Consider the following 27,751-nt stretch of genomic DNA (forward strand, 5'->3'; position numbering starts at 1 on the left):
TGTTATCTCCACTTCAAAGATGGAATGTCAGTCTGTGTAATGTAAGGGATTCTTCCAAGGTGACGAGGCCAGCAAATGGTAGGAGGACAGCTTGGCCTCAGGTTTTCTAAGTCCTGTGCTCCTTCTACTATACAAAGGTAGTGTTAAGCAAATGCCACATTTATAGGGCACATAACGTCATAGGAGCTCAGAGGTAGATGATCTTGTACATTTGGGTAGTTCATGAAGGCCTCCTGGAGAAGGTAGAAATCGAGCTGCTTCTTGAACAGTAGGTTGGACAAATGACTGAGTATGGCAAAAGACTGACAGATGAGTTGAGACTGTGAGCAATGTGCCCAGCCCACGAGGACACAGTGGGACAGTTCCCGGGAAGCACTGGGAAGTGCAGCGAGGGAGGCAGCATGGAGCGGGGTTCTGGAAGGCCTATGTGGGAGCCGAGTCTCCACTCTTGCAGATCAGGAGTTGGGGTGGGTCTCTAGGAGAATAAGCATCCTCCTGCAAGAGGACTCCTCAGCCAAGGAAGTAGGAGCACCATTACCGGACAGAACCGGGGGCTGCTTCTGAGGACAGATGGGGTAAGTGGGGAGTGGGGATACCGGAACCCTCTGAATTTTCCCCCGTATCTTCATTCCAGTGTTACCCAACCAGCGCTCTGCCTTTCAGCTGAGAAACCTGGCAGGGCTGTAAACTCAGCTACTGTTACTCAACAGCATGAGGATTCAGAATCTTAAGTTGGGTCTCCAGCCCTCTTGGCCTTGATCTCTGAAGGATGACATTCAGCCTGGTTCTAGAAGCCTCTAGGTTTCAGTGTGTGGCTTGAATTGAGACTTTGAGGATTTGAGCTTGTTACTCTCTTTTCTAAATCATTCACTGCCACTGATAGTGGCCACCCATCGGCGGCCTTGGGTTTCCTTACCCATAGTGTTTTAGGATGGCAGCAGCTTGATTTCTGCCTCCTCCAGGCCTTCATGAACTACCCAAATGTACATGCGGTCTCCAAGAGCTGGGCCTTCTGTGGGCGTGGCATGTCAGGTAACTTCCGGGGAACTCATTCTCGGCGTGCCGTGGGCTGCTAGGTTCCCATCTCAGAATATCAGCAGGATTTCCACTACTTTCTACCTTCCTGAAGGCAGATATCCTCATTTCCCTACTCCTCTGTAATTTGCAATGTGCTATCCTGGCACCGAATTCCCTATCGGTTAGGAACTTTTCAGTGACAAGTAATGACAATGGAATCTGTCCTAAGGGAAAAAGAAAACGAATGTCGGGGGCCATAGAACCATGGGGAGTTGGAGGATTTGGTTGCAAAAATGGATTGAGACTAAAGCCAAAATCTGCTGAGCCAAGAAACAGGATGACAACCATCCAATGGGGTTGAAGCATCGCCAGGTGCTGCTTTTTAAGTTCTGTTGTGCTCATTCATTCTGTATTCAAGTTTCTGAGTGCTGACTAGGTGAGGGTGTCTGGTGGGCCTGGGTTGGAGCTGCACACCCCCGTGGGAACAGGAGAGGGGATATCCGCCTCTAGGTTGGTGGGCAGTAAGGCCCTCCCACACAGTAAGCACAATGGTGGGCCCCCAAAATTGTAGAAGAAGGAGTGTTATATCCTAGGTAGCTAAAAACAACAAAAGAATGGGTAGATTTACAGATAGGCCCCAAGGGGAGAAAAGCATGAACCAGACTTCCACGTACATGTAGTGTCATACGTTCATAAATTCTGGGAAAATAAATTCCCACAGGCTTGTGGGAAAACAAGTAAACTCAAGATTCTCCTAACATTCTTGATATTCTGAGGCCAAGACGTGGCAGTCTCAGCTAACAGTAAAGGTCATTCCTTGGTGAAGAAAATGGATTGGGCAGTTAGAAACATGGAGAGATCCTTACATGTGCTCTTTTGGTCCCTGTCCTCTTACTTCCTAATGTCTAGAAGAAGACTTAAAAAGAAGAGAGTAAAAATCTTATTTATTGATCACGAAAAAGCAAGACAAAGTAACAAAGATGAAGGGCAATCAATTTTCTTCATGGCAAATATTGTGGAAGACAGGAAATGAGAGAGGAGAAAACAATGTGAATGACTCAGATTTGCAGCCAGCTGACAGATGTCATCTGGGCTAAAGGCTTACCGGTTGTAGAACTTTCAAATCCTTTTGAGTCCTATATACTTTTTCCACTAAAAAAAAAAAAATAATAATAATAAAAAGATTGACTCTTAGTACCTTGTGGGTATCCCTGGATTCGTTTGTTAATTCATGCATCTGACATTTATTGGCATTTACTGAGTGCCAAAGATTGAAAGACAAATTGCATTTCTTTGATGGCTCTGGAAGGTATTGTGGTAGATAGTCTCCAAAGATGGCTTCCATTGATTCCTTTTGTTGTTGAACCCCCACCCCCACCCCGCCCCTTGAACCTGGCTGCCTGGTGACTTGCTTTGGCCAATAAAATGCAACAGAAGTGACCTGTGGCAGTCCCTAGCCTTTAAGGGGTCTGGCAGTTGCTTCTTTCAGTTACCATGTAACAGTCTGATCACCCAATGGCCACCATGCTGTGAGGAAGCCCCAGCCAGCCCGGAAGAGTGCTGGTGCACCTGGTGAGCCAGCAAAGCCTTCTTAGACCTTGTAGCCCAGCCCAGCCCAGCCCAGCCACGCTGAATGCAGCCCAGTGAGTGCATCTAGTTGATGCCACATAAGCACCGGCTGAGCCCAGTTGGCCCCCAGAGATAACAGCGGTAGCTGAAAGCTTCCATGATTTGTTTTGCAGCAACAGGTGAGTGGAGGAAGTAGCATGATACCAGGTCAGTTGGCAGGACCTTCCCAGGTGGAAGGGATCTGAGGCTTTCAGGTAGCATAGTGGTGATTCTGGAGAACTCTGGTGTGCAGCCTACTGGTAGGGGGGAGGTGGGAGGGATTAGGAAGGGCCCCTGATGCAAGGGAAGAGGTGCACCTCAGACCCCGACCGGGTACTGCTTACTGCTTACTGCTTACTTACACCTGCCCTTCCGTAGGTTGTCGCTACTCTCTGGGCACTCCTGCTCACTTCCAGGTCCCATGTGTACTCCCAACCGAACCCTTGGGGTATCAGTCAAGTTCTGTTTATGTGTAAAATGGGGATAGAACTCTGAGGCACGTGGTTGGCACTGACAGGGAAGGATGGGGAGACTGGATGCAGAAAGACAAGAGGCTGAGTGTCACCAACATCACCTCCTTTATAGCTGTGCCTGAGAACAGGCTACCCTGTGTCAGAGAATATTGCCATACTTCAGTTAAGAGCATTTTAATTTATTTATCCAGCATTTGGTAATCACCTGCAGGGCACTGCATCAGTCCCTGAAAATTCAAAGATGAAAACAGTTCCTAATTTCAAGATGTCCATCACTGCTCAGGGGGTAAATTCTGGGGCCGTGGTATGTTTTGGCGTCATACAAGTTACTTAAACGTGTCCCTAGGAGAACTGCACCACCCAGTAGGAGAATTCATTTTACCTCTTCACTTAAAAAACAAACAAAAAAACCCCACTTATTTATTCACCCTCACCCTCCTGGCCTCCATCCTTCCAGACCTCAGCTCCACCCGACGCTGCTTGCTTCTGGGTCTAGATCTACTTTTCTAGATCTATTTTTTTGTCGTGCAATTTCCCCAGCTTGAACTTGGTTGGTGCCTCATGGATCACAGGCTTATTCTGTGATGGACCTGAACCAGGTGATTCTACAGCTTAGAAATGAGCCCCCAGAGGTCATCGTATTATTTTCCAAAGATGACAGTGAAGTGGCCATGTGACTCACCCCTCGTACAGCCACAGACACCTTTCAGAATTCTGGCTCTGCTGAACATCTGCCAGCTTGTGTGTGTGTGTGTGTAAGTTGTGTCTTCTGTCAGATTGGTTTTTAAGACAAGGGTCAAACTCTTAAAACTTCTTATAAAGAACAAAATGGATCCAGTTAATGGTGAACTCTAGAAACACAGGGCTGAAGAGAGAAGCAAAAAGTCGCAACGGTCGGGTTCAGGATAATCAAGTATGGAGCCCGACGGCAATGAACATGGCTCAGCTCGTGCGTGGCAGTGAGTTTCCTCTCGTTCGAAAAGAGAATCGCAGAGAGTGAAAAAGGGTGTGGCTCTAAAATCCCAACTCTGGCCATTTGAAATTCCTACCCTTCCTTCCCTTTTGATGAAACCATCTAAAGCGATGACGGGAAGTTGGTAAGGAATGGATACTTTGAGAGCTTCTGGAGGCACGGGGATGCTTGCTGCTGTAACCTGTGCCCCACTTCCCGGACGCTGGCGGTGGCTCCCTGGCTGCCCCTGGCTATGCGTGAGGCGGCTCATGGCCCATTTATAGTGGGGACTGCTCCTCTCCTACCCCACTGCCCTTCCTAAATTTCATCCAAGCTGGCATCACTGGAGCTATGTGACCTTGGGCAAGTCAACTGCTATCGGCCTCAATTTTCTCATCGATAAAAGGAGGAGGTGAGATTAGGCCTGTGGTTTTATAAATACATGTTCTAAAGGAAAGAAAGAGAACAACACAGGGAAAGAGACTGTGTGCGCCAGGCACACCTGGGCCATAACCTGTTGCTTCTCACATGGAGGTCTTATTAGAGATTTTCCAGAACTGAGATCAGATCCAGATTTAGGCAAGATTTTTTTTTTCTACTTTTAGAAAGAGAGGCCGAGCTCTACCATTTGGGGCTCTGTATTCCCCTGCTTTCTCCTTTTTTTTCTTTGTGGTATGTTTCTCCTCAGTGATTCTTTCAGTGCACTATTTTTTTTTTGTATTGAAAATAGACATTTTGTTTATACAAGGTACAATTTCAAAATAACAGTTATAAAATATGTAGCTATAATTGACAAGGAGTATAAATAGAAAAACGTATATATGGGAAATGTCACTGAGTTCAGTTTCCTTCTTTCTGAATCCTTAAATCAAGAGGACTCACTGGGCACAGTACCTCTTTGCTCCTTTTCAGTGCATGCAGAGCACCTAACTGGAGAGACGGTGGTTAGGAGCTACGATGACGTCATCATCCTCGCAGCCGTCTCATAAGGCAGGAGGAGCCACGTAATTCTCTTCCAGCCGCAGGTGTATTTATTTCTCTTCTTTGTGAACTGCAAGTCGGGATGCGGGATGGAATAGTCAAGCTGATGAGCTCTCCCGAATAAATGTCTTAATGAAGTAAAAGGAAGGCCGAGGTGTCCAGCCACTCCCAGGAAAGCTTCAAGTGCCAGGACTTTAGGAAGTCAGCCCTACTCCTGAGACAGGGCATCCTGAGACTGGAGAGGCTACAAATACAGGAGGTGTCTCGGCTGGCCACGGTCGATAAAATGACACCAACATGTTTGTTTTATCATCCTGACGGGCTCTTTGCTGGCACCCAACACCTGAGTCTTTCCTTGGACCTCTTCGGCTAGGGAAGAGTTGGCATCCTTGCTTCAGCCTTGGCTGCCCTCAGCTTCCCCCTGGAGTTTCCTAGGTTGTGTGCTTGGTTTTCTGCATCCTCGTCTCTGCCGTTGGTTCCCCCAGTCATTGGTATCTCTTCCATGTTCTCTATTGCAACAGTGCGTATCTGCGAAGTTTGCCTGTAAAGCAGGTAATTCACAGGTTTTGAAAAGAGGAGAGGGTTGTCCACAAACCAAGTCAACAGATGGTTCCTATTGAACACTCAGATGGAGAAGGCCTAGATCGCTTCCATCCACAGATGGAATTTAAACCTTAGTTTGGTATTTTAACGCCCTCATCTGCTAAATATTCACCATGCTGTTGGAGCCACTCACCCCCTCTTTTCCCTCTGCTAAATAGCAGTAGTCAAATGGCAGAAACAAAAAGGAAAGAGTCCTGGGAGCCTGGGGAAGCCAGACAAGATCGTCTTGATGAAAATGATGCGATATTTATAAAGCTTTTAAAACAGTTCTTGGCACTTTGTACGTGTTAAAGAAACAAATATATTAATCAGTTCCTGAGTCACCAAGAGTAGGGGAGGCAGAGTCTTAATTCCACATGTTTCCCTGTCACTGTTTTTTTAGGCCCTGAGTTTCTGGGTCAGCAGTTTTCTTCCATGGATTATATCATGTACCTCTTGAGGATAGGCAAGTCTAGGGCATTTCAAAGTAAACACTTTGAATCCAAACAAAGCCAAAACGTCAATTTGAAGAGCTATATCCACCCTAAGCTCACTGCAGTTACTGTTTACAATAGCCAAGATACGGAAGCAACCTAAGTGTCCGTTGACTGATGAATGGGTAAAGAAATGCTATGTAGATACAATGGAATATTACTCAGCCATAAAAAAGAATGACATCCTGCCATTTGCAACAACACAGATGGACCTAGAGGGCATTATGCTACGTGAAATAAGTCAGACAGAGAAAGACAGATACCATATGATTTCTCTTGTATGTGGAACCTAGAAAACAAACATGGACAAACAAAACAAACACACGTGTGGGTACAGAGAACAAACTGGTGGTTGCTAGAGGTGAGGGGCTAGTGGCCAGCAGGTGAAATAGGTGAAGGGGATTAAGAGGTACAGACTTCAGTTATAAATTAAATCATGGGGATGTCATGTACAGCATGGGGAATGTAGTCAATGATACTTGTAATAACTTTGTACCGTGTCGGGTAGTAAGCAGGCTTAGCATGGGGATCATATCATAATTCATAAAAATACTGAATCACTATGATGTACACCTGAAACGAATTGGATATTGCATGTCAACCATACTTCAATAAAAAAATAATACAGTACATAAGCACTTTGAGCTCCTTGGAGTGAGAGCTAGACTATGGATCAAGACTCTAGGCCAATGTACTGAAAATAATTTGCTAAAAGCCAATTTGTTGAGTGACAAATCTACCTAATAACCTACTTGCAAAAAAAGAACTTTATGGCAAAGAATTGATTCACCAAATGACCAAGTAGTTATTATGCTTTTCATTATGCTTTTCAGGTTTATCAATTCTTCTTAAAGATACATTTATGAATATTTCCTTATTATAGTCAGTGAATATTGATATTTTCATCTTATAAGCATACTTATTAGCCATATATACCAAATATACAAAGTCTTTTAAGATTCTCTTTTTAATGTGTTCTTAAAAAAGACTATGTATACTTTTTTTAAGTCAATATAGTTACTCATTATAATCTCTTAAGAATGTAACTCCAAATACAACAGCTCATGTGGAAATTTAGTTACAGTGATATTTTGAAAATCCTTTAAAAGTCATTTTTGATTTTGCCAGCATTTGAGCATTTTGGGGATTGTTTTGACAGATTTTTGAGTAACACATCAAACTTAGTGTGTTAATTTCTAAACGATCTGTGAGGTTTCTGGCACCTCTTTTGGTTGAGATGGTATTACCAGCTTTTGGAGATTGATGTGAATATTTAGGTGACTTTTTCGTTGTGGCTTTATAGCAGTATTTCATGGAATATTCATGTTGCCAGAGTCAGGCTCAAAGGATGATATAATCTTTATACTGATAAATTTAGCAAAGAATATTTTATGACTAGTGACTAAATAGTTTCAGCAAACTTGATTTCCATTGTTCATTGTGTAATGCTGAGGAAGGATCCAGAACAGCCATAGCAATATGGAATGCTGGAACACTGGTTATTAATTAATAGGAGTATAAAATTAAGACTAATATGCCATTTGAGGCTTTAATGAAAATGATACAAGTACCTAAAGAGTAGAAAAATAATGAAAACTCTGGGGCACCTGGGTGGCTCAGTTGGGTGAGCGTCCGACTTCGGCTCAGGTCGTGATCTCATGGTTCATGGGCTGGAGCCCCGTGTCGGGCTGTATGCTGACAGCTCAGAGCCTGGAGCCTGCTTCGGATTCTGTGTCTCCCTCTCTCTGCCCCTCCCCCAGTCATGCTCTGTCTGTGTCTCTCTCTCAAAAATGAATAAACATTTAAAAAATATATAAAAACTCAAATTTCAGCAAGTGGCAGAAGATGTACTCTACCCATGAAATGTATATATTGCAAGAAAATATACTTGTGAACGTAGCGTAAGAGCTGCATCCCCATCAACTTAGTTATTTGGCACGCTTTCCTTCCAAAAAGGAAAGAAAACTTTTCTGTTTCTGACTGGGGGCCTGCGGACTGTCTTGGAAAAAGTGAGGGGTGTCCCAGGGCTGGCTCCCCTTTGGGCCAGTACAGAAGGGGGTGCGTACAAGAGCCTGCCTCAGTAGCCGGGAAAAGGGTCCTTCCTTTGCGAGGGCAGGCCCGGAGTCTTTACGGTGCCGCTCTTTTCTCGGAGGAAGAGCAGAGTCTCGTCCAGCGTGATTCTCTTGCTCTACTCACCTGGATCTTTTGTAACACACCAGAAGTCCCACACATACTACACAGAGCACAGCGACAGGCATGACGATGGCTGCTGTAAGAGAGCAGAAGTGAGCCGTCATGCCAGAAGTCCCGGGAGCAGGTTCACTTCTAAGAACTGGACAGTGTATGGTTCACCTTCCTGCAGAGAGATCCAAATGCCTTCCCAGCCAGCTTACTGTTGTTAACATTTCTCGAGTTCTTTGTGGCCCAGTGCACTCTACTTGTGGGCCAAAAGTCCATGCTTTCCCCACCAACGCCACCAGTGTAAACCGTACCTGTTCATGTTGTCCCCATCCCCTGCTCCTAATCCCATCCTTCCCAACAAGAGAGACACGGTGACAGATGAGAAGGGAAGGCAAAAGCCTCAGAGTTCAAGGGCTGGGGTGGGACTGTGCGGACAAGAAGCCATATCTGCTATGAAAGCCACAGTCAGCGGACAGGGCGAGGGTCCTCCTCAGCTGTCCCTGAGACATCCTCTCCTTTTTCGTCAGTTTCACAGAATCCTGATTTAGAAACCACAGCATGCAATGTAGCATATCTTCCAATTTCACCCGTGTTGTTTTTTTATTTGCCTGTATTGTTTTTTGTTTTTTGTTTTTTTTATTGGCAACTATGGTGAGGAAGATGGTAAGGAGAATGAGGTGGTGTTCTAAGAGAGGTGTTACAGGTAAGAGGAGAATAAGATAATGGCTGAGGAGAAGGGAAAGATCCTGTTTTGGGCAAGTTGGAAGGCAGGGTCTGGAGTGGTGGGAGGCCAGTGGCTCTCGGCCATTTGAGATTTATTACACAAGATAGGAACAGTGGGATCTCCTGGTAGCAAGAGGGCTTAGCCAGAGGACATAGTGAACCTTTTTTTTTTTTTTTTTTTAATGTTTTATTTATTTTTGAGACAGAGACAGAGCATGAGCAGGGGCGGGGCAGAGAGAGTGGGAGACACAGAATCCGAAACAGGCTCCAGGCACTGAGCTGTCAGCACAGAGTCTTACGCGGGGCTCAAACCCACGAACCGTGAGATCACGACCTGAGCCAAAGTCAGACGCTTAATTGACTGAACCCCAGGCACCCCTGTAGTAGTGTTTAAAACAATTTTTAGGGGCACGTGGGTGGCTCAGTCAGTTAAGCGACCGACTTTGCTCATGTCATGATCTCACTGAGTCTCCCTCTCTCTCTGACTCTCCCCCTGCTTACTCTGTCTCTCTCTCTCTCTCAAAAATAAATAAACATTAAAAACCCACAATTTTTATATTAATCTCAATCTCTTATTAATAGAAAAATTAAATAAACTAGTAAATAAAATATATCCATCCAATGGAATATCATTCAGCTTTTAAAAATTATGAAATGAGGGGCGCCTGGGTGGCTCAGTTGGTTAAGCATCCAACTTCATCTCAGGTCATGATCTCACCGTCCATGGGTTCGAGCCCCGTGTTGGGCTCTGTGCTGACAGCTCGGAGCCTGGAGCCTGCTTCGGATTCTGGGTCTCCCTCTCTCTCTGCCCCTCCCCTGCTCACGCTCTGTCTCTCTCTGTCTCAAAAATAAATAAAAACATTAAAAAAATGTTTTTAATTATGAAATAAATCTGTATTTATTAACATGGAAAGATGTCCACAATATCTTAAGTGAAAAAAGCTGGTTGAGATAAAAATGAACCAAAAAAGAATCTCCAGTAGGCCAGATGTATGTCCATATGCACAGGACAGCCTTGAAGGATAGATCCCAAAGTATTAAGTCATGGTGGAATTGTAGATAATCTTTACTTTCTTTTTTAAAACAAATTTCCTCTTTTCCTGACGTTGTTGGCACGATACTGTCATCAGAAGACAGTAATGTTGTAAAAGCAAAACTACCTGTGCCTAAGTAAATAAAAATAAAATAGAAAAGTCCCAGAGGAAATAACGGAAAACATGGCAAATCAGTGAGAGATGTTTTGAGTTTTCAGACTTAACATTCATCATCATTATGACTAAAAGCCAGAAATAAATTTCTAGGCAGAGATGGTGTACCCTAGGGTAAACTATTTCTTCACACTGACTAATAGGCTTGTTATGCATTTACTGTCCACGGAGGGATTTATTGGAAAAGGCCAGCTGATGTTAACTATGGTTCTACTTTCATAATGCGTCTTCCTGTTTCTTCTGAATGAGAATAGAATCTGCAGACTCCAAGTCCAGGGAGGGGAGGGCTCTTGAGCCAACGATACGACAGAGCAGTTTGAATTCAGTGACAAACTCAGATCCTTGGCCTCTTCCTCAATTATATCCAGGCAAACTGAGTAAAGAAACCGATACCAAAATCACTAAAATGATAGGTAAACATATCACCTGGCAAGTTCCTCACCCTTTGGTGTTTCCTCGCGGGGTGCATGGGCTGGAGAAAAAGGAAGACAGAGAGGTCTGGTGAGCCAGAGGACAACAGAGGAGGATTTGAGTTGGGGGAGGGAGGAGAAAGAGTGGATTATTGCTTGGGAGGCCGAGAAAGGCCAGTAACTCCCTGCCCTGCCTTCATCCTACAGCGCATGCGGGTCTGACGTAAGAGGTGGCCTTGGCAGCCAGTGGCCACTGTCCAGTGTGGATGATGAAAATGTCCCCTGAGAATATGGGGACTCACCATTCCTTAGCAGTCCCTGAAAACTAGGTCAGCCAAGGAGTGCTATTTGCCATGTGGCCATGACCAGAGTGCTGGTGTGCCTGTGTCCGAGGAAGGTAGTTTTGAAGTAAGAATATCAATTCATTATTCCTGGGCAGTGTTTCTCTGCTGTTACTGTGCTAAGCACATAACAAGTGTTGGGTTCAGAGTAGGCACTTAATAAACACGTAATTGATTGAATTAAACCCTTAAGGGTCCATAAATTGAAGTACTTCTGACCTGCCGTTTGCTTCTCAATGAGAAATCTGCATTTTATTGCAACTTAGGACCAATGTGGCACCAAGTAGAACTCGATTTATATTGAATAAACAGACGAATGATATAGAGCTAGCTCGTATTAAAGGCTGAGCATATCAACTGCAGCAAATTTATTTCTGATATGAAAGACGAGAGGTATGACAGTTTGAAAATCTAACTCTTCCCTCCCAGCATATTAAAGGGACGTGGCAGGGTGAACACTTGTCCTAGGCGACATTCTACCTTTTTATTTTACAATCGGGAGTCCTCAAGAATAGCCTAGCCAAGGATTGGAGACCAGATAGTTAGAATGAATGAATGAAATTATTGATTAAAAAGGCTGTCAAGTGAGCCTGTAGATATTTAAGACAATGAAATGATGAATCACACTTCCTAAACATTTATTAATAAATGTCCAAGTCCTCAACTTCACTTATTCATTTGCTGTTTATTAGGCATCTACCATTTACCATTTTCTGTTGAACTAAAAAAAAAAAAGCAACTTTTAAAAGCTGTGATAATCATTTATATAGCTTATTTTAAAAATGGTGATATCAGTGGTTATCAATGGGCTGATTAAAATATTCACATTTGCTGAGCGACTACTACGGTAAAGCGTTTATATACCCTTACAAACACTCTCAACTGCTTGCTTCTTCGTGCAGAAATAGCAACATTTACTGATGCTCAGGGAGCCAGTGAATGCCTCTGCCACTTGAACCTGACGGGTATACTCTTGGTCCACAGTACTGGGATATATATGACGTAGTTGGAAGTCACCATCACTAAGTGTCTTTAGAAAACTAGCATGATTTCCATTTTAGCTTCCACCTTCTTAGGAGATAAAACTTAACGCCTAGTGAAGTATAACTCGTTTTTATTTCTTTGCTGACAATTATTTGATCTGTCTTGTTAAGTTAGGTGCTAACATGTTTATATTGAAGCGCCCTCGAAGAAGGAAATCTTATTCATATAACAGGAAAGATTTAAAGTTTTTGTTTGTTTGTTTTTTGTAATTCTCTGTATTTCCAAAGTTTCTTGCACGGAGCTATCAGACTATTGTAAGTGTTGAGTTAATGTGTATTACACGACACTTCAGAGTTTGGGAGAGAGTTTCTGATGTTTTAGTCCAGTGAAAGTCACAAACTGGAGAAATACATCATAAGATGATATCCCGTAGTAAAGTAGTTGTTTGAAAATCGACATAGAAAATATGGCCCCCAAATTTTATGTGTAGGATTTTATCCTACAGATTTCTTTGCACATAGCCAAGTGATAGATAGAAGGCTTTCCAATTAATCACTGTTTGTAATGTAGCCGAGACTGTCAACAGTCACATGCCCATAGGGGGTTGGCTACACAAATTGTAGCCAATCCAGGTAGTGGAATATTTGGTAGCTGTTTTAAAGAATGAGGTGGTTTCTATGTGTTGATGTGGAAGGATTTCCACGAGGTACCATTAGTTGAAAATGAACACAGGTGCAACACAGTGAAACTAAAATACCTAGCTAGCATCATGTATCGATCCTCTCTGAAAGGATGCCCAGAAAGCTGGTAACAGGAGTAACTTTCTTCCTACAAGGGAATTTTCAGTTTAAGATGGGGCTTTTTGCTGTATATGTTTTTGTAATTTGTAATTTTTAAACCCCGGCAAATATTACCAATTCAAAAAAATGAATAAAAAACTTAAAACTTTGTGGAAAGGTGAACGTAGTATATTACATAAGGAGAAAAATTAGGCTGGCTACTTGACTTACTGGTCACCTCTTACATGATAAACATATTTTAGTTTCAATCTCTTGCCTTTGCATATAAGCTGTTGAAATGGCTGAAGCTGCTTGTTTTTTTTTTTTCTAGATGACACTTGATGCAGATAAAATATAATCATAAAAATATGAGTTGTTCTCTAAGAGGATAACTCGTGAATAGAAAATAGAAATAAGTTGTGTTTTCTCTGTATAAATTACAGTGTTTTTTTTTTTTTGGCTTATTGAAAACTTGTACAGACAAAAGTCTTAGTCTCTCTTACTACTTGCATTTCTGCCTTCTTTCTCTTCTTCTCTCTCCTCCCCTCCCTTCCTCTTTTTCTTTCCTCTTTTCCTTGCAAACACTTTTCCACTCTCCTCCTTAACACTCACCGGGACAGTCTCTTCCTCTCCTACGTTGAGTGTTGTGTGCGTCTTGTGTACACAGCAGCCTTTTATCCCAAGAAGTGTGGCCAGTCTTGCTGTAAAGTGCATGGGGCTAACACCCTGTGAGAGATTAATGCAGCTGACGGATGAATAACATCATGTTACTGACAGCCGCACACACACTTGTGGTTCTCTGCTAAGTCTGGGATGAGTCTAGCCCGGCTTAGTGGAACTGAGTAGCTGAACGAGGAGGCCCTTTTGTGATGTGTCAGCTCTCTGGTTCCCACGTGTGTAGCCTGACAGAGAGAAGCTACCAGTATTGAGATAAACAGTCATGGTAGAATCCCATAAGTAGGGTGATCCTATCTATGACTTATTATCTACACTGAGTCACTTTTGAGAGTGAAAGGGGCTGCGAGTGGCCATGCTGGGGCAGCAGGCATAAGCCAGGACTGTTCGGCACCCTGAGACCGAGGTCCTCAGGGCAGAAGCACTGCTAGGACCAAAAAAACAAAACACTTACCAGTCACAGTTCCGGAACTGTATGAATAGGTACCTGCAGAGAAGAGAGTGCAGTTCAGTTACTGCCGTAGTCCTAAAGGCACTCATTTCTCATTAAGCAGGAGGAATTCTAGACATTTTGGCTCCCATCTTAAAGCCTGAGAGAGTCATGGCTGGCGGAACCAAACTTCCATTAGCAAAGAACAAGGGTAGTTTACTTAGCTGCTGGGCCATGCTTAAGGATCACATATGCCCTTTTGCACAGCAAAGGAAACCATCAACAAAACGAAAAGGCAACTTACTAAATTGGAGAAGCTATTTGCAAGCGACATAACTAATAAGGGGTTAATATCCAAAATGTATAAATAACCTATACAACTCAACACACACACACACACACACACACACACACACACACACACATAATCCAATTAAAAATGGGCGGAGGACTTGAAAAGATGTTTTTCCAAAGAAGACATACAGATGGCCAACAGGCACATGAAAGGATACTCAACATCACTGATCGTCATGGAAATGCAAGTGAAAAACCACAATGAGATATTACCTTACACCCGTGAGGAGGACTAGAGTCAAAAAGGCAAGACATAACAAGTGTTAGGGAGGATGTGGAGAAAAGGGAAACTTGTGCACTGTTGGTGGGAATGTAAACTGGTGCAGCCACTGTGGAAAACAGTATGGAGGTTCCTCAAAAGATTAAAGAGCTACCACATGATCCAGTAATTCTATTGGGTATTTACCCAGAGAAAGCAAAAACACTAATTTGAAAAGTTACAGGCACCCAAATGTTTATTGCAGCACTATTTACAACAGCTGAGATATGGAAGCAAGCCCAAGTGTCCATCAGTAGGTGAATGGATAAAGAAGATGTGGTGTATATAATCACAACGGAATGTTACTCAGCCATAGAAAACAATGACGTCATGCCATTTGCAACAACACAGACAGACCTAGACAGTATCAGGCTAAGTGAAATAAGTCAAACAGAGAAAGACAAATACCGTACGATTTCACTTGGATGTGGAATCTAAAAAACAAAACAAATGAACAAACAGACAAAAGCAGAAACACTCATAAATACAGAGAACGAACTGATGGGTGCCAGAGGGGAGGGGTGTGGGGAGCATGGGCAAGGTGGGTGAAGCGGGGGCGGGAGATACAGGCTTCCAGTTATGGGATGACCAAGTCATGGGGATGAAAGGTGCAGAATGGGGAATGTAGTCAAATGTATTTTGTGGTAGCGAAGAAAACCCCCACAAAGAATCAGATATGCCTTTGCGGCAGATGCAGATTACCAAGGGCTCTTTCATACCACAGATTGTGACTCCAGATTGCAGAAAACTTCCACCGTCCTCCCATATTGGGAGACGGCAGATACCATTCAGATCGGCAAAGCCTCTGCCATGCAGGTCAATACGCCGAGCCTTCTCACCTCTGGGAGACGGACTTTCTTTTCCAGCTGGACCGAGCCAAGGCAGAGCACAGAGGTTAGAGAGCAGAGCAAGGAGGCTGTGGCACAGAGCAGGAGGCGGAGGGTTGCTGAGTGGCCTGGACTTTGGATTGCAAGGTGTGATGCTTGGCAGCCAGCTCACTCGAGGTCTCCACCCACATCTCATGGACTGCTGGCCTCTCCTAAAGTATGCAAAGCCAGTGCTAACCTGGCATCTCCTGCGAGGCAGAGGGGGTGTGTTCCAAGGCCTTTGCTGTTGTCTGAGCTGGGGCTCGGGAGGGTTCATTATTGATTACCCCTGTGGTTCCCGCAGCCGGAGGCTTTGATGGTATCAGCCTGGAGCCTGGCTCAGTAGCTGCCTTTGTGGCCACTGTGCTGTCTGACTTGGAAGTGAAAGCTGGCTCTGTAGGAAAGTGCAAGATATGGAGAACATAAATACTTTGAAGAGTGTCTCCGCGCAGCTCTAGAAGACAGTGGACTTCAGACTTGCTCTAGTGAGCCCACCCCGGGCTGGCCCTCGCCCAGCACCCTCCTCCAGGGCTCTTTGGGGAAATCCCTTCAGTGAGTAGCCTATTCCTCCATCTGGATGGCCGAGGGACATTTGAGAACACGAGAGGATCTACAGCTATTTATCATGGTGCACGTAACCTAAAGATCCCACGGATTCGAGTCGTTCCTGGCTTGTTTACTAGAGAAGGCTCGGAAGATGCGGTGAGAGACTGATCTCAAAAAACAAGTATGACTGTATTTACCAAAGATATCTGGGCTGCTGATTTTAGTTTCCTTTCTGCGTTGTTTGCACACAACTTTTGAAATAAGGGGAAGCCTGAGATTCAGCCAGACCGAGTTTTAGAGTATTTGAAGACAGTGCCCTGGTTTTGCCCCGATCTAAGGGAGGGCAGCCCTCCTGGTGTTTATGTCCTCACCCTCCCTGTGCTAACTGGCATATAGCCGCTCCCAAACTGTGAGGCGTGGTGGCAAGACCTCACTATTCTCTTTCCATGAAAAATGGGTCTTCCGTTGCACTCTCATGTCTGAGAGTTTGATGGCACAGTTTCATCTGACCACGTGTTTGATGTACGAAGCAAGGCTGGGAGAGGCCCCTTGATTATTCTCGTCAGTGGGTGATCCGGGCATGACTTGGGTCAAAGGGGTCTTGGAATTACCCCAAACTTAAATGTAGCCAGTACTCTACTATATCCTCTTGTTTGTAGTCAACTGACTAACTAGGAGGAAACCTCCTTCTGGCCTGTCTTCCCTTCAGCATTGGTTCTCAGCCTTGGCTCCCTGAGAATCACCTGGGGAGCTTCTAGAACCCGAATTCCCAGACTGCTCCCCAGACCACCAGAGTTCCAAGGAGATCCCAGTGTGCATCCACGGCTAAGAAGCCGTGTTCTAGCTCAGAGCTGCCAACGGCAGCAGAGAGACTACGCCTGGGGCCAAAAGGGGGAGACCAGGGCCAGGAAAAGCCACTGTATGACCAGACATAAAACCTCAAGAGTTAAGTGTAAAGTAAGGCTTTCCCAGGATATAGAGCACATTGTCCCAAGCAGCTAAGGTCTCAAATTTTCTTGACATCAGGACAGTGCCGGGGCGCACCTGGGTTGGTTAAGTGTCCAACCTCGTCAGTTCAGGTCATGATCTCTTGGTTCATGAGTTTGAACCCTGCATCGGGCTCTGTGCTGACAGGTCAGAGCCTGAAGCCTGCTTCGGATTCTGTGTCTCCCTCTCTCTGTGCCCCTCCCCTGCTCTGTCTCTGTCTCTGTCTCAAAAATAAATAAACATTTAAAAAGAAAAACACATCAGGACAGTGCTGAGCAAATTGGGATAGGAGATTACCTAAGAAAGACCCTGGAAATGCGGGGTGTTTGCAGCTTTTTACCAGAGCTGTCATAGTTGGGATGGTTGGGGGACAATTCTTCAGGGGTCCCTCATGTTTCCCCATGCCTTGTCAGCAGAGTCCCTGACAGCCCTTTCTCAGGACTAACTTTTCAAGGATGCTCATGAAATCTCGGAAGGTGGAGATGGCACCTCCCTCTGGAGCAAAGGGCAGACATGGCCAGTTATAAGAGACTCCAGTTGCTTGAACTCAGGCCTCCTCTCCTGTGGGGCAGTCTGCTGGATGTACAGGCATCTTCTAGACCCATCCCTGCTGCCCCCGTGGGACACAGGGAGGAGGGAATTGACAAAAACATGCCCACGCTCCCGCTGACTGCTGAGCCCTGTAAGGGAGTCCTTGGTCTCTGAATTGGGGAGCTAATGCTCTCCGCTGGCACCCAGGAAGTTTTGGTGGGTTAACACACCAGGCAGGCAAAACCTCAGATCCTCCCCAATTCTTGATGAGGAAATACATCTGCAACTAAGTCTGATCCGGCATATGAAAAGTGGATTTGGAACCATTATTAATTACAGGAAAACCTTGGATTGCAAGTAACCTGTTCTGTGAGTGTTCCACAAGACAAGCAAACATTTCTAATAAATTTTAACTTCATAAACCAGTGATGTCTTGCAATACAGGTTGTACGCGACGCTGAACATCACATGATCATACCTGAGCCAATGGTTCTTGAAATTCGCGTTGATATACGAGTGCTTTAGATTACAAGCATGTTTCCAGAACGAATTATGCTCGCAAACCAAGGTTTTACTGTAAGTCCAATGAAACCTGGATATCAAGCACCTTTGATTTAAAAGAGAAAATGAAGCTACTATAAAATTTAATTTTAACTCAAATAAAAAGTGGGTTCTGTTTGTTGGAGTCTGCAGTGGGACTCCAGCAGGGCCTCAAGAATCTGACACATTTGTGGGGACCTGAGAGGTGGTGGAGAATGGGAGTCCTTAAAACGTTTCCAACATCCCTACCTTTTCCAGAAAGGGAGGTGCTCTCTGGCTCTGGGGTCACCCCTGCCGGCATTTCTGTAGAGGATGGCTTTAGATGAGTCAGGGAGGGGTCTCCTAGAGAGAGCATAACCACATGGCATTTATGAGCCTGAGGGTGGAGACTTGCTTCAGAACTGGCTATAAATAAAAAAATAATACATACAGAAATTTAAAATGGAGATATCCGGCTTCCTGGGAGAGGTCAGAAGCACAAGAAATAGTCAACAAACAATGTGTCCCAATCAGTCATTCCCATGCAAATGCAAACAGACTGCCAACTATTTTTCTAGGCTTTCCAAAAAGTTGAGCACATATCAAATGTCTTTTATTTTTGGGTAGAAGGGTATTCATGAGACCAACTCAGTTTTATAATGTTGTCTTTTACATGGGAAAATACATGACTACTCAGTAGCTTCAGTTATTTTGTAAGGAAAAAAAAATAAAAGCATCCCAAGCACAAGAGGTTAGGAAAAGTAATGGAGGGAGTTGTTAGTGGCAGAAGGTGAGATGTCTTTGTGCCAGTGAAGTCTCAGGGTGCTCGAGTCTGTAGGTTCTACAAGTCTGTAATTCCAGGTCTCCCCCCTTCCTTCCTCTCCCCCCACCCCCCACCAGCTGGTTCAGAGCCTACAACTCTTCTCCATCCTGGATTCATTCATCCAAATGGATTGGAACTTCAAAGAAACAGTCACTCTCCCTGCAGTGGAAAGCCCTTATTTTTGCCCCTGGATTATAGGTACCAGCATGTGCCCGGACTGGACAGAGTAAGCTGTCTACTCTGTGTTTTTGCCACAGTGCTATTGCTCGTACCTGTCCTCACCCAGCTCATCATTGGAGTGGCATTTGATGCCATGTGGTACTATGTTCTGCCGCTGAGTGATTCCCTTGCAACAAACAGAAGGCTTCCTCCTTGCCCTGATGTCTGCGAGACGGACGTGCAGGGGGAGAGGGAAGGAGCGCACACTCAGTGAGAAAGCCTGGCTCTTCAAGGACTCTTACAGCAGAGGGAATTTGCTCTAGAACAACTCCTTCTGTCCCCTTCCCCAGAGAGGAGTTGAGAATGTTCACAAATGTTATAGGAGAAAGTATCTAGCTTGCAGTTGGACATCCACCAAATATGCCATAAACCATGAGCTAATCTTTATGTTTCCAAAGTAAGGGACTTAATAGTCCTGGAAATAGCCCTACTGGCTTCCACTCCAAGGTTGTTGACTTCTTCTGGCAAAATTACCCAGTTGTGGACGGTTAAAAATAATTGATTCGGACAACCTTCCCTCACACGTGCTCTGGAGTGCTGGCTGGACACCAGCCATGGGTGACCAGGCTAAGGGAATCTGCTCGGTGGGTACCCCCATTCTCCTGGGTGGCTAACAACGGAGAACAGTAATAATTTCCCTGCACACCATCTTCTAGGAAGAAATTGGGAAAGATCTCTGGAAAGCAAGCATGCTGTGAGCATACACCCTTGTCTGTAGCCAAATTCTATCATAATCTTAAAGCACTGATAGTAATAATATAGGCATAACTCAGAGAGATATTGTGGGTTCAGTTTGAGACCACCATGATAAAGTGAATGTGGCAATAGAGCAAGTCAGATGAATATTTTGGTTTCTCAGTGCATAGAAAAGTTATGTTTAGGGAGGGGCCAAGATGGCAGAACAGCATGGAAGTTTTTTTGCATCTCTTGTCCCTGAAATAGAGCCAGATCAACACTAAACCATCCTGCACACCTAGAAAACTTATTTGAGGATTAATACAACAATCTGTACAACCTGAACCCGAGAAAAGTTATGTTTACACTATAGTTTATTAAATGGGAAATAACATTGTGCCTAAAAAAATCAATATACATACCTTAATTTAAAATGCTTTCCTGCTAAAAAATGCTAACCATCATTTGAGCTTTCAGTGAGTCATAATCTTTTTGCTGGTGGAGGGTCCTCCCTCGATGGTGATGGCTGCTGACTGATCAGGGTGGTGGTTGCTGAAGGTTGGGGTGGCTGTGGCGATTCCTTAAAATAAGACACCAGTGGGGATACCTGGGTGGCTCAGTTGGTTAAGCATCTGACACTTTGTTTTGGCTCAGATCATGATCTCACAGTCCATGGATTTGAGCCCCGCATCAGGTTCTATGTGGAGCCTGCTCAGGATTCTCTCTCTCCCTCTCTCTCTGCCCCTCCCCCACTTGAGTGCACACACTCTCTCTCTTTCACTCTCTCTCAAAATAAACAAAACAAAACAAAACAAAACAAGAGACCCCAATGAAGTTTGCTGCAGCGACTGACCCTTCCTTTCATGAATGATTTCTCTGTAGCAGGTGATGCTGTTTGATAGCATTTAACCCACAGTAGAACTTTCAAAATTGAAGTCAATGCTCTCAAACCTGCTGCTGCTTTTCAACTGAGTTTGTGTCATATCCTGAATCCTCTGTTGTCATTTCAACAATCTTCACAGCATCTCAGCAGGAATAGATTCCATCTCAGGAACCCATGGGAAGCAACTCCTCATCCATTCAAGTTTTATCCTGAGATTGCAGCCATTCAGTCCTATCTCAAGGCCCCACTTCTGATTCTGGTCCTCTCGCTGTTTCCACCTCATCTGCAGTGACTCCCTCCACTGAGGTCGTGAGCCCCTCACAGTCATCCACGAGGGCTGGAACCAACTTCTCCCAACTCCTGTTATCCTATGAATGTTGATATTTTGACTTCTTCCCACAAATCATGAGTGTTCTTAATAGCATCTGGAATGGAGAATCCTTTCCAGAAGGTTTTCAATTTACTTTGCCCAGATCCATCAGAGGAATGGCAGTGATAGCCTCATGGAATGTATTTCTTAAATAATAAGACTTGACAGTTGAAATGACTCCTTGAGCCATGGGCTACAGCATGGGTGTTGTGTTAACAGGCATGAGAACAATAATAATGCCATTATCCATTTCCATCGGAGCTCTTGGGTGACCAGGTGCATTGTCAATGAGCAGTCATATTTTGAGAGGAGTCGTCTTGAGCAGTGGGGCTCAGCAGTGGGCTTAAAATATTCAGGAAACTATGGGGCACCTGGGTGGCTCAGTCAGTTGAGCGACTGACTCTTGGTTTTAGCTCAGGTCATGATCTTGAAGTTCATGAGTTCGAGCCTCACGTCAGGCTCTGTGCTAACATTGCAGAGCCTCCTTGGGATTCTCTCTCTCTTTCTCTCTATGCCCCTCCTCTGCTTGTGCTCTCTCTTCATTTCTGTCTCTCTCAAAATAAATAAATAAACTTAAAAAAATGTTCAGTAAACCATGTTGTAAACAGAAGTGCTGTCATCCAGGCTCTGTCGTTTCATTTCCAGAGCACAGGCAGAACGGATTTAGCATAGTTCTGAAGGGTGCTAGGAGTTTTGGAATGGTCAGTGAGCATTGGCTTCAACCCAAAGTCACCAGCTGCATTAGGCCCTCATGTGAGAGTCAGCCTGTCCTTTGAGGTGTTGAAGCCAGGCATTGGCTTCTCCTCTCCAGCTATGAAAGTCCTGGATGGCGTCTTCTCTCACTCTAAGGCTGTTTCATCTGCGTTGTTCATCTGGATAAGCCAGATCTTCTGGATAACTTGCTCCCTTCACCTGCACTTTTATGTTGTAGAGACGACTCCTTTCCTCAAATCTCTTGAGCCCACCTCTGCCGGCTTCAAGCTTCCCCACCCCTGTCAGCTTTCATAGAACTGAAGAGAGGCCGGGCCTTGCTCTGGGTGAGGCTCTGGCTTAGGGGAATGTTGTGGCTGGTTTGACCTTCTATCCAGACCGCTCACACTTTCTCCAGAAAGAAACACTCATGTGTTCTCCGGAGTAGCACTTTCAGTTTCCTTCAAGGTCTTTTCCTTTGCATTCACAACTTAGCCAACTGTTGGGCACAAGGGTCCCAGCTTTTGGCCTGTCTTGACTTTTGACATGCTTTTTTTTCACTAAGCTTATTTATTCCTAGTTTTTGATTTGAGAAGAGATGTGATTCTTACTTTCACGTGAACACTTAGAGGCCATTGTAGGGTTATTAATTGGCTTAATTTCCATATTGTTCGGTCTCCGGCAACAGGGAGGTCCGAGGAGGGGGAGAGATGAGGTAGGAGTCAGTCGATGGAGCACTCAGGATACATACACAACATCGGCTGATGAAGTTAACTGCCTTACATGGGTGTGGGTTGTGGCACCCCAAAGCAATTACAGGAGGAACACCAAAGACTGTTGATCCCAGATCACCACAACAAATATGAGAAAGTTTGAAATACATCAAGAATTATCAAACTGTGGGGGCGCCTGGGTGGCGCAGTCGGCTAAGCGTCCAACTTCAGCCAGGTCACGATCTCGCGGTCCGTGAGTTCGAGCCCCGCATCGGGCTCTGGGCTGATGGCTCAGAGCCTGGAGCCTGTTTCCGATTCTGTGTCTCCCTCTCTCTCTGCCCCTCCCCCGTTCATGCTGTGTCTCTCTCTGTCCCAAAAATAAAATAAAACGTTGAAAAAAAAATTAAAAAAAAAAAAGAATTATCAAACTGTGACCTAGAGACACAAAGTGGGCAACTACTGTTGGAAAAATGGCATCGACAGACTGACTCGCTTGAGGCAGGATTGCCACAAACCTTCAGTTCGTAAAAACAAAACAAAACAAGACAAAACACACAATTATGTGTAAAGTGCAACACCGCAGAGCGCAACAGAATGAGGTGTGGCTGTAGTGAATGTTGACCGGGGCTCACTTAACATTGCTACAACCCACAATGTTGACCTCAGGTTCATTTTCTAGATGATGAACGAAGTTCCAAGATAGGAAGGCCCTTGCTCAGGGTGGTGCGGGGCCGAGCCAGGGTTGGAACTCAGAATTGTGTGACCCTAAATCCTGTACATTTCCCACCCCCAGAGGTGTTGTTTAGAGGCCCAACGGTTCAGTTAGCCTCAGACTTCCACACAAATGTCTTGTCCCCCTCCCCCAAGAGACGGGCTCCCGCAGCCTTCCACACTGCCTTCCGTTCTCTGTACGGTCTTGGCGAGGGGGACAGAGAGACAGTGCAGGGCCGTGTACTTACTGATGCACTTGAGATTGGGAATTGTCCAGTGGGCAGTGTTCGTGGTCTTGTTAAGCACGCACTCTGTCAGGGTGGACGTCCCGGCTTTCCGCTTGAAGCCAGTGTTACAGGTGTACCGCTCGGTGGAGTTCAGTTTGTAACTTTTGACCCGGATGTCTGCATGTTCCACAGATGTGGGAGGAGGGCACGTGACACCTGCAAAGGTGCAGACAAGAGAGGAGAGGTGACCACATTTCAGCTGGCTCAGAGGAGCTCCCCAGGGTCACTTGGGTGGCACTCAGCACCTTCGAGCCAGGGACTGGCTCTCCTGGGGGCCCCTTAGGATACACCCCACATTCCAAGCATGTGGAAAACGTTCAGTAAGGGCTCTCATCATTTAGAGGCCTCCCAGGAGCCTTGCCTTAGGCGCTTGCCATCCAGCATGGCTCGGGACTGGGGAGTCATCGGTGGAAACCCTTCTCCCTGCCCTCCCCTTCCTATTGGTCTTCCCCGCCCATGCAGCCCGGGCCTCTGAGCTCTCTTGCCTGAAAACATTAACGGCCCTGGGATTGCTCTCCCTGCTTGTTCTCCCTGAAAGCCTTTCATCCGTTTCTGTAACACAGCCAGGTATCTTCAGAAATCCATATGATGGCTTCACTCTTTCCTGGTTGCCCGCTGCTCTTAGGATAAAAACTCACATCCTCAAGAAGTCTTCAAGGCTCTGCTGGATGGGGCCCCACCTCCTCCCTAGCTACTCTCCCCCTGTCCCCCACCCCCGGCCACACTGGCCTTCGGTCCCCCCCACCCTCTGCCACTCACCATGCCTACCGCTCTCCCCAGCCCATCTCCTGCCATCCTCCCTAACTTGAACATGACTTTCTCAGGAAAGCCTTCCCTCCCTGCCGCTCCCCCCTCAAAGCAGCCAGGTCCCGTAGTTCTGTGTTCTTTCCCTGCGCAGTCAGCTGCCTTCAGGGTTGTATGGAAGACCCTGAGATGTTATAATGTCTGTCTGTCTGTCTCCTAATGTGCGCTGCGAGCTCTAGAGGGTGGGGGCCACATCTGTTTTGCCCGACACCACCCTCCCTGAGCCTAGTACAGTAACTGGCAAGAGAAGGTGTTCAAGAAACACCTGTTCAGAGAATGACATTTATTATGCACATGCCCTTTACCCCAGCGATTTCGCTTCTAAGAATTTTCCCGACAGACATGCTGGCATATTTATGAAGTGAGTATGTACAGAGTTATTGATTATAGTAGCCAGTATCTGTGTGAATTACCTCGCATGTGGTCAGCAGGAGACTAATTTGGTAACTTACAGTACAGCTCCTCCTGGAAGAAGTGCTAGTCAGACCTCTGTAACAGACGAAAGGGTGCTCTTTATCACTGAAGTGGAAAGATCTCCCAGACACACTGTTACATTAGGAAGAAGACGAACAGAACCCCGTGTGTCATTCGCTGCCATCGGGAAAAAAGAAGAAATGGTACCTATCCACAATTTTTTGTCTGTACATAAAATCTCTGAAAAGATGCAAAAGACTATTAACACTGGAGGAGAGACAGCTGAGGACACGCTGGGAGTGGGAGACTTTTTACTGAATGCCTTATCATAGCTTCTCACTTTTTTCCTTTCCATACTTTCTGAATTTTTAGTAGTACAAATGTTTTACCTGTTAAAAATGCTTTTGAAAGGTTTTGGAATGCTCTGTTTCTTCAGCTGTTTTGTAAATGGATGTTTTTCCTTTTCATAGATTACATCTACGCCAGGGTGAAAATTGAAATAGTTAATAAATAACCAGTGCCACCGAGATGCTGACCGATTGGGATGGGTGCGGGCAATCATGGGGGCCGGGTGGCTGGCCACTGGCCACAGATGGAAGGCCACACTGATGAGGGCTGGCAGAATATTAGTTGTGCCCAAATGTTACATACTGTTTAAAATACATGAAATTCTTCATAATGAAATAAGTTGGGGTGAGGGATTTGGGGGTACCCTGCCATAGGAAGTCAGACCTCAGTTGAATCTAGGGCAAGAGAGGGGTAAATCATGCCAAGTGTGAGTGTTCACTGCTTCTATTGTAAGATGTTGCCTGTGAAATAAATGTGAGAAATGCAGAAGATTCTAGAATTAGGTATTTTTGGCTTTCTCTGAGCCAGTTAAGGCAGCTTGAGGTAAAATTGAAGCCAAGAGGTTTTGCAAAGCCATTGGGAGGATTCTGGGCCCTCTTTTGGGAGACAACCCACCAGTCACTCCCAGCAGACTGTGGGTGTGACGAAGTGCATGCCCAGTGAAAACTAACATAATTTTTGTCAGAAGAATGGTACCAAAAGAAGGTAAGAGCCAGAGCTAGACCGATTCAAGTTTTCTCCAAGCTGTGCTACAGTGTTAAAAATGCCCCCCACCCTTTCTAATTAGAAGTTGAAAGATTTGAGCAAGATTTAGACCCTAAGATTTTCTTCGGTATGAAACTTACTGGTTAAACCCCATGTCCTGGGACTTGCCCGGCCATGTACGTTGATTTCATTTTTGTGGCACCTCTACAGAGAGGTGCTCAGTAGATCTGCAGGGTAAGCTCCAGACCTGGTCTAATGACTTGAGGGCGTGATACCTACTGAAGCTCTTGATCCCCATATCTGGATATGTGCCAGGAACACACAGTTCTAGTCTGCAAGTCTGATGATTTAACTACTTGAAAATACTGTAAATGGCCCAAATCCCCAATGGATGAGGTGAGTTCAGTCACCTGTCCATCGTAGACTTTGGTGCAAGGTCTGAGGGGGACAGAATCCGGAAAATGCAACCATCTTCTGTAGCTCTCCATGTCATAGTGAGGATTCTGGATTCTGGAACGTGAATCCCCACCCGTCCCAGAAAATGTAATGACTCTCTGATCTTAACCTGGGTGTTGTGAGTGGTGCTGGTTTCCTTCTGCATCCTTCCAATAAGCCAGTCTAGTTTGATTTACCCAAATAGTGTCTGTGTTTGCGTTCCTGCAATCTGAGACTTCTTTTGGTTGGGCAGGATCCGGGGTCTGCTTTGGTAGCCACGGTAGCAGCTTTCTCCTTCCTTTTCACCTGCTTCCTGTGGGCTGGCCTGTCTCTTCCTAGGAACCCTAGCTTTCAGGACTAGCCCCCTGATTCCTCTGCCCAAGTCTTGCCTGTGTTTTCCTGCAGAGAGCAACCCCTGGATTGCCACACTCCCCAGCTGCTCGCTTAGGTTTGGACGTCCAAGAATGACCGCCAGAATCACCAGGACATGAACTCACAGCCCAGGCCCCTTATGCCATATCCCACCGGCCAGCTGGGCTTCTTTACACATTAGAGTCAGAGGGATCCCCCTCCGAATTCAGAATGTGGTCAGAACAGTCTGCTGTAAATGCCTGGCAGCCTGCAGGTAGACCAGCCTGCCAGTGGGTGAGCTGTTGGGTTCTCCCTTCCTCCTTCGGGAAGTAGGCTCTCCCGGCTGAGGCTCCAGCATGCCTCATACCTGAGCCCACCTGAGCTACGACAGCCCCATGGACCAGTAAAGCCCAGGCCTTACTGTAGTCTTCCTAGTCTCAGGAGAGGAAATGGATTGTTTGATTTTTGTTCTTAAGCCAGCCACTGACTTTTAAAGTCCCACCGATAATCTAGTCTTAGATTTTGTACAATATAAGATACATCTGTGCTGTTCTTTACCACTCCATGCTGGTAGTCTCAATGCTCCCTCTTCATTTACGTGGCTTCTAGAGTGGACTCCAACATTTTCTTTTCCTTTTCAGTGAGGTCATAAGATAATCTTGATTTAGACTTATCAGTTTCCTAAAAATACTATTTTCTTACTAATTTCTATACACAAAATTAATAGGAGAGAAGAAATCTGTCTGCTTAGATTTACTTCCTTTACCATCCCCTGTCTTCTCTCTCTCTCCCATCTGGTCTTTGGATTGTATCTTGTTTGCCTGAATCCCTCCCAGAACATTTTTGTTCACCAGGTAGTCCTCAAGTTCCATTTTTAAGTTCAAGTAATGTTCTGAATCTATTGATCTTCTGTCTGTCATCTTTTTTTTCAGTCTCTGCTGTTTTCTGTGTTGTTTCCACATTTGTTATTTTTCTCGGCAGATTGTTCTACATCTTCTAAGTCCTAAAATATTCTCCTCCATTTAGAATGGTGGTTTTCAACTTTTAGCATTTGTGGCACGCTTTGAAATGAAACATCTGTGACCTGTCACTGAGGGGGATTTAGAAGGTCAAGGCATTGGTGACCATATCAGCAAGAGTTATAAAGAATCGATGCTACGGTAGAAGGGCATCAGTGCTAAAGTGTGACTCATTTCATGGCCCCATTGGAGCTGGCTGCTATGTGTGTGGGCAGTTTATTGAGTCTATGTGAACTCAGAGTTCTTACAGATTTCAAAAAATATGCAGTCTTCTCTGTAATCGCTTGACTTATTCCCCTTATCTTAGATTCATGACAGATAGTACCCCTCTCAGCTCAATACACCCCTTCTGCCAAATGCCGGTGTTATTGCAGGTGTATTCAGTTTTGCAGCAATGAATCTGA

At 45.2% G+C, this 27,751-nt stretch overlaps 1 protein-coding gene across 1 annotated transcript in view; it reads right to left on the bottom strand.

Annotated features, from left to right (window-relative positions):
- Positions 1 to 1,944: 1,944 nt before the first annotated feature.
- IL15RA (interleukin 15 receptor subunit alpha) overlaps positions 1,945 to 27,751 on the bottom strand; it is a 51,628-nt gene continuing 25,821 nt past the window's right edge. The window contains exons 2-8 of the mRNA XM_047065241.1: positions 23,233 to 23,427; positions 18,171 to 18,263; positions 15,517 to 15,711; positions 13,863 to 13,895; positions 10,662 to 10,691; positions 8,304 to 8,376; positions 1,945 to 5,572 (exon numbers count right to left, since the gene is read on the bottom strand). Coding sequence (XP_046921197.1) covers positions 5,401 to 5,572; positions 8,304 to 8,376; positions 10,662 to 10,691; positions 13,863 to 13,895; positions 15,517 to 15,711; positions 18,171 to 18,263; positions 23,233 to 23,427 — 791 coding nt within the window. The 3' untranslated portion in view covers positions 1,945 to 5,400. The remainder of the gene's footprint in view (positions 5,573 to 8,303; positions 8,377 to 10,661; positions 10,692 to 13,862; positions 13,896 to 15,516; positions 15,712 to 18,170; positions 18,264 to 23,232; positions 23,428 to 27,751) is intronic.

The sequence above is a fragment of the Lynx rufus genome, unplaced genomic scaffold (assembly GCF_022079265.1).
Source record: "Lynx rufus isolate CCGP_SWC_20201006 ecotype Redwood Valley unplaced genomic scaffold, mLynRuf1.p SCAF_7, whole genome shotgun sequence".
NCBI classification, from domain to species: domain Eukaryota; kingdom Metazoa; phylum Chordata; class Mammalia; order Carnivora; family Felidae; genus Lynx; species Lynx rufus.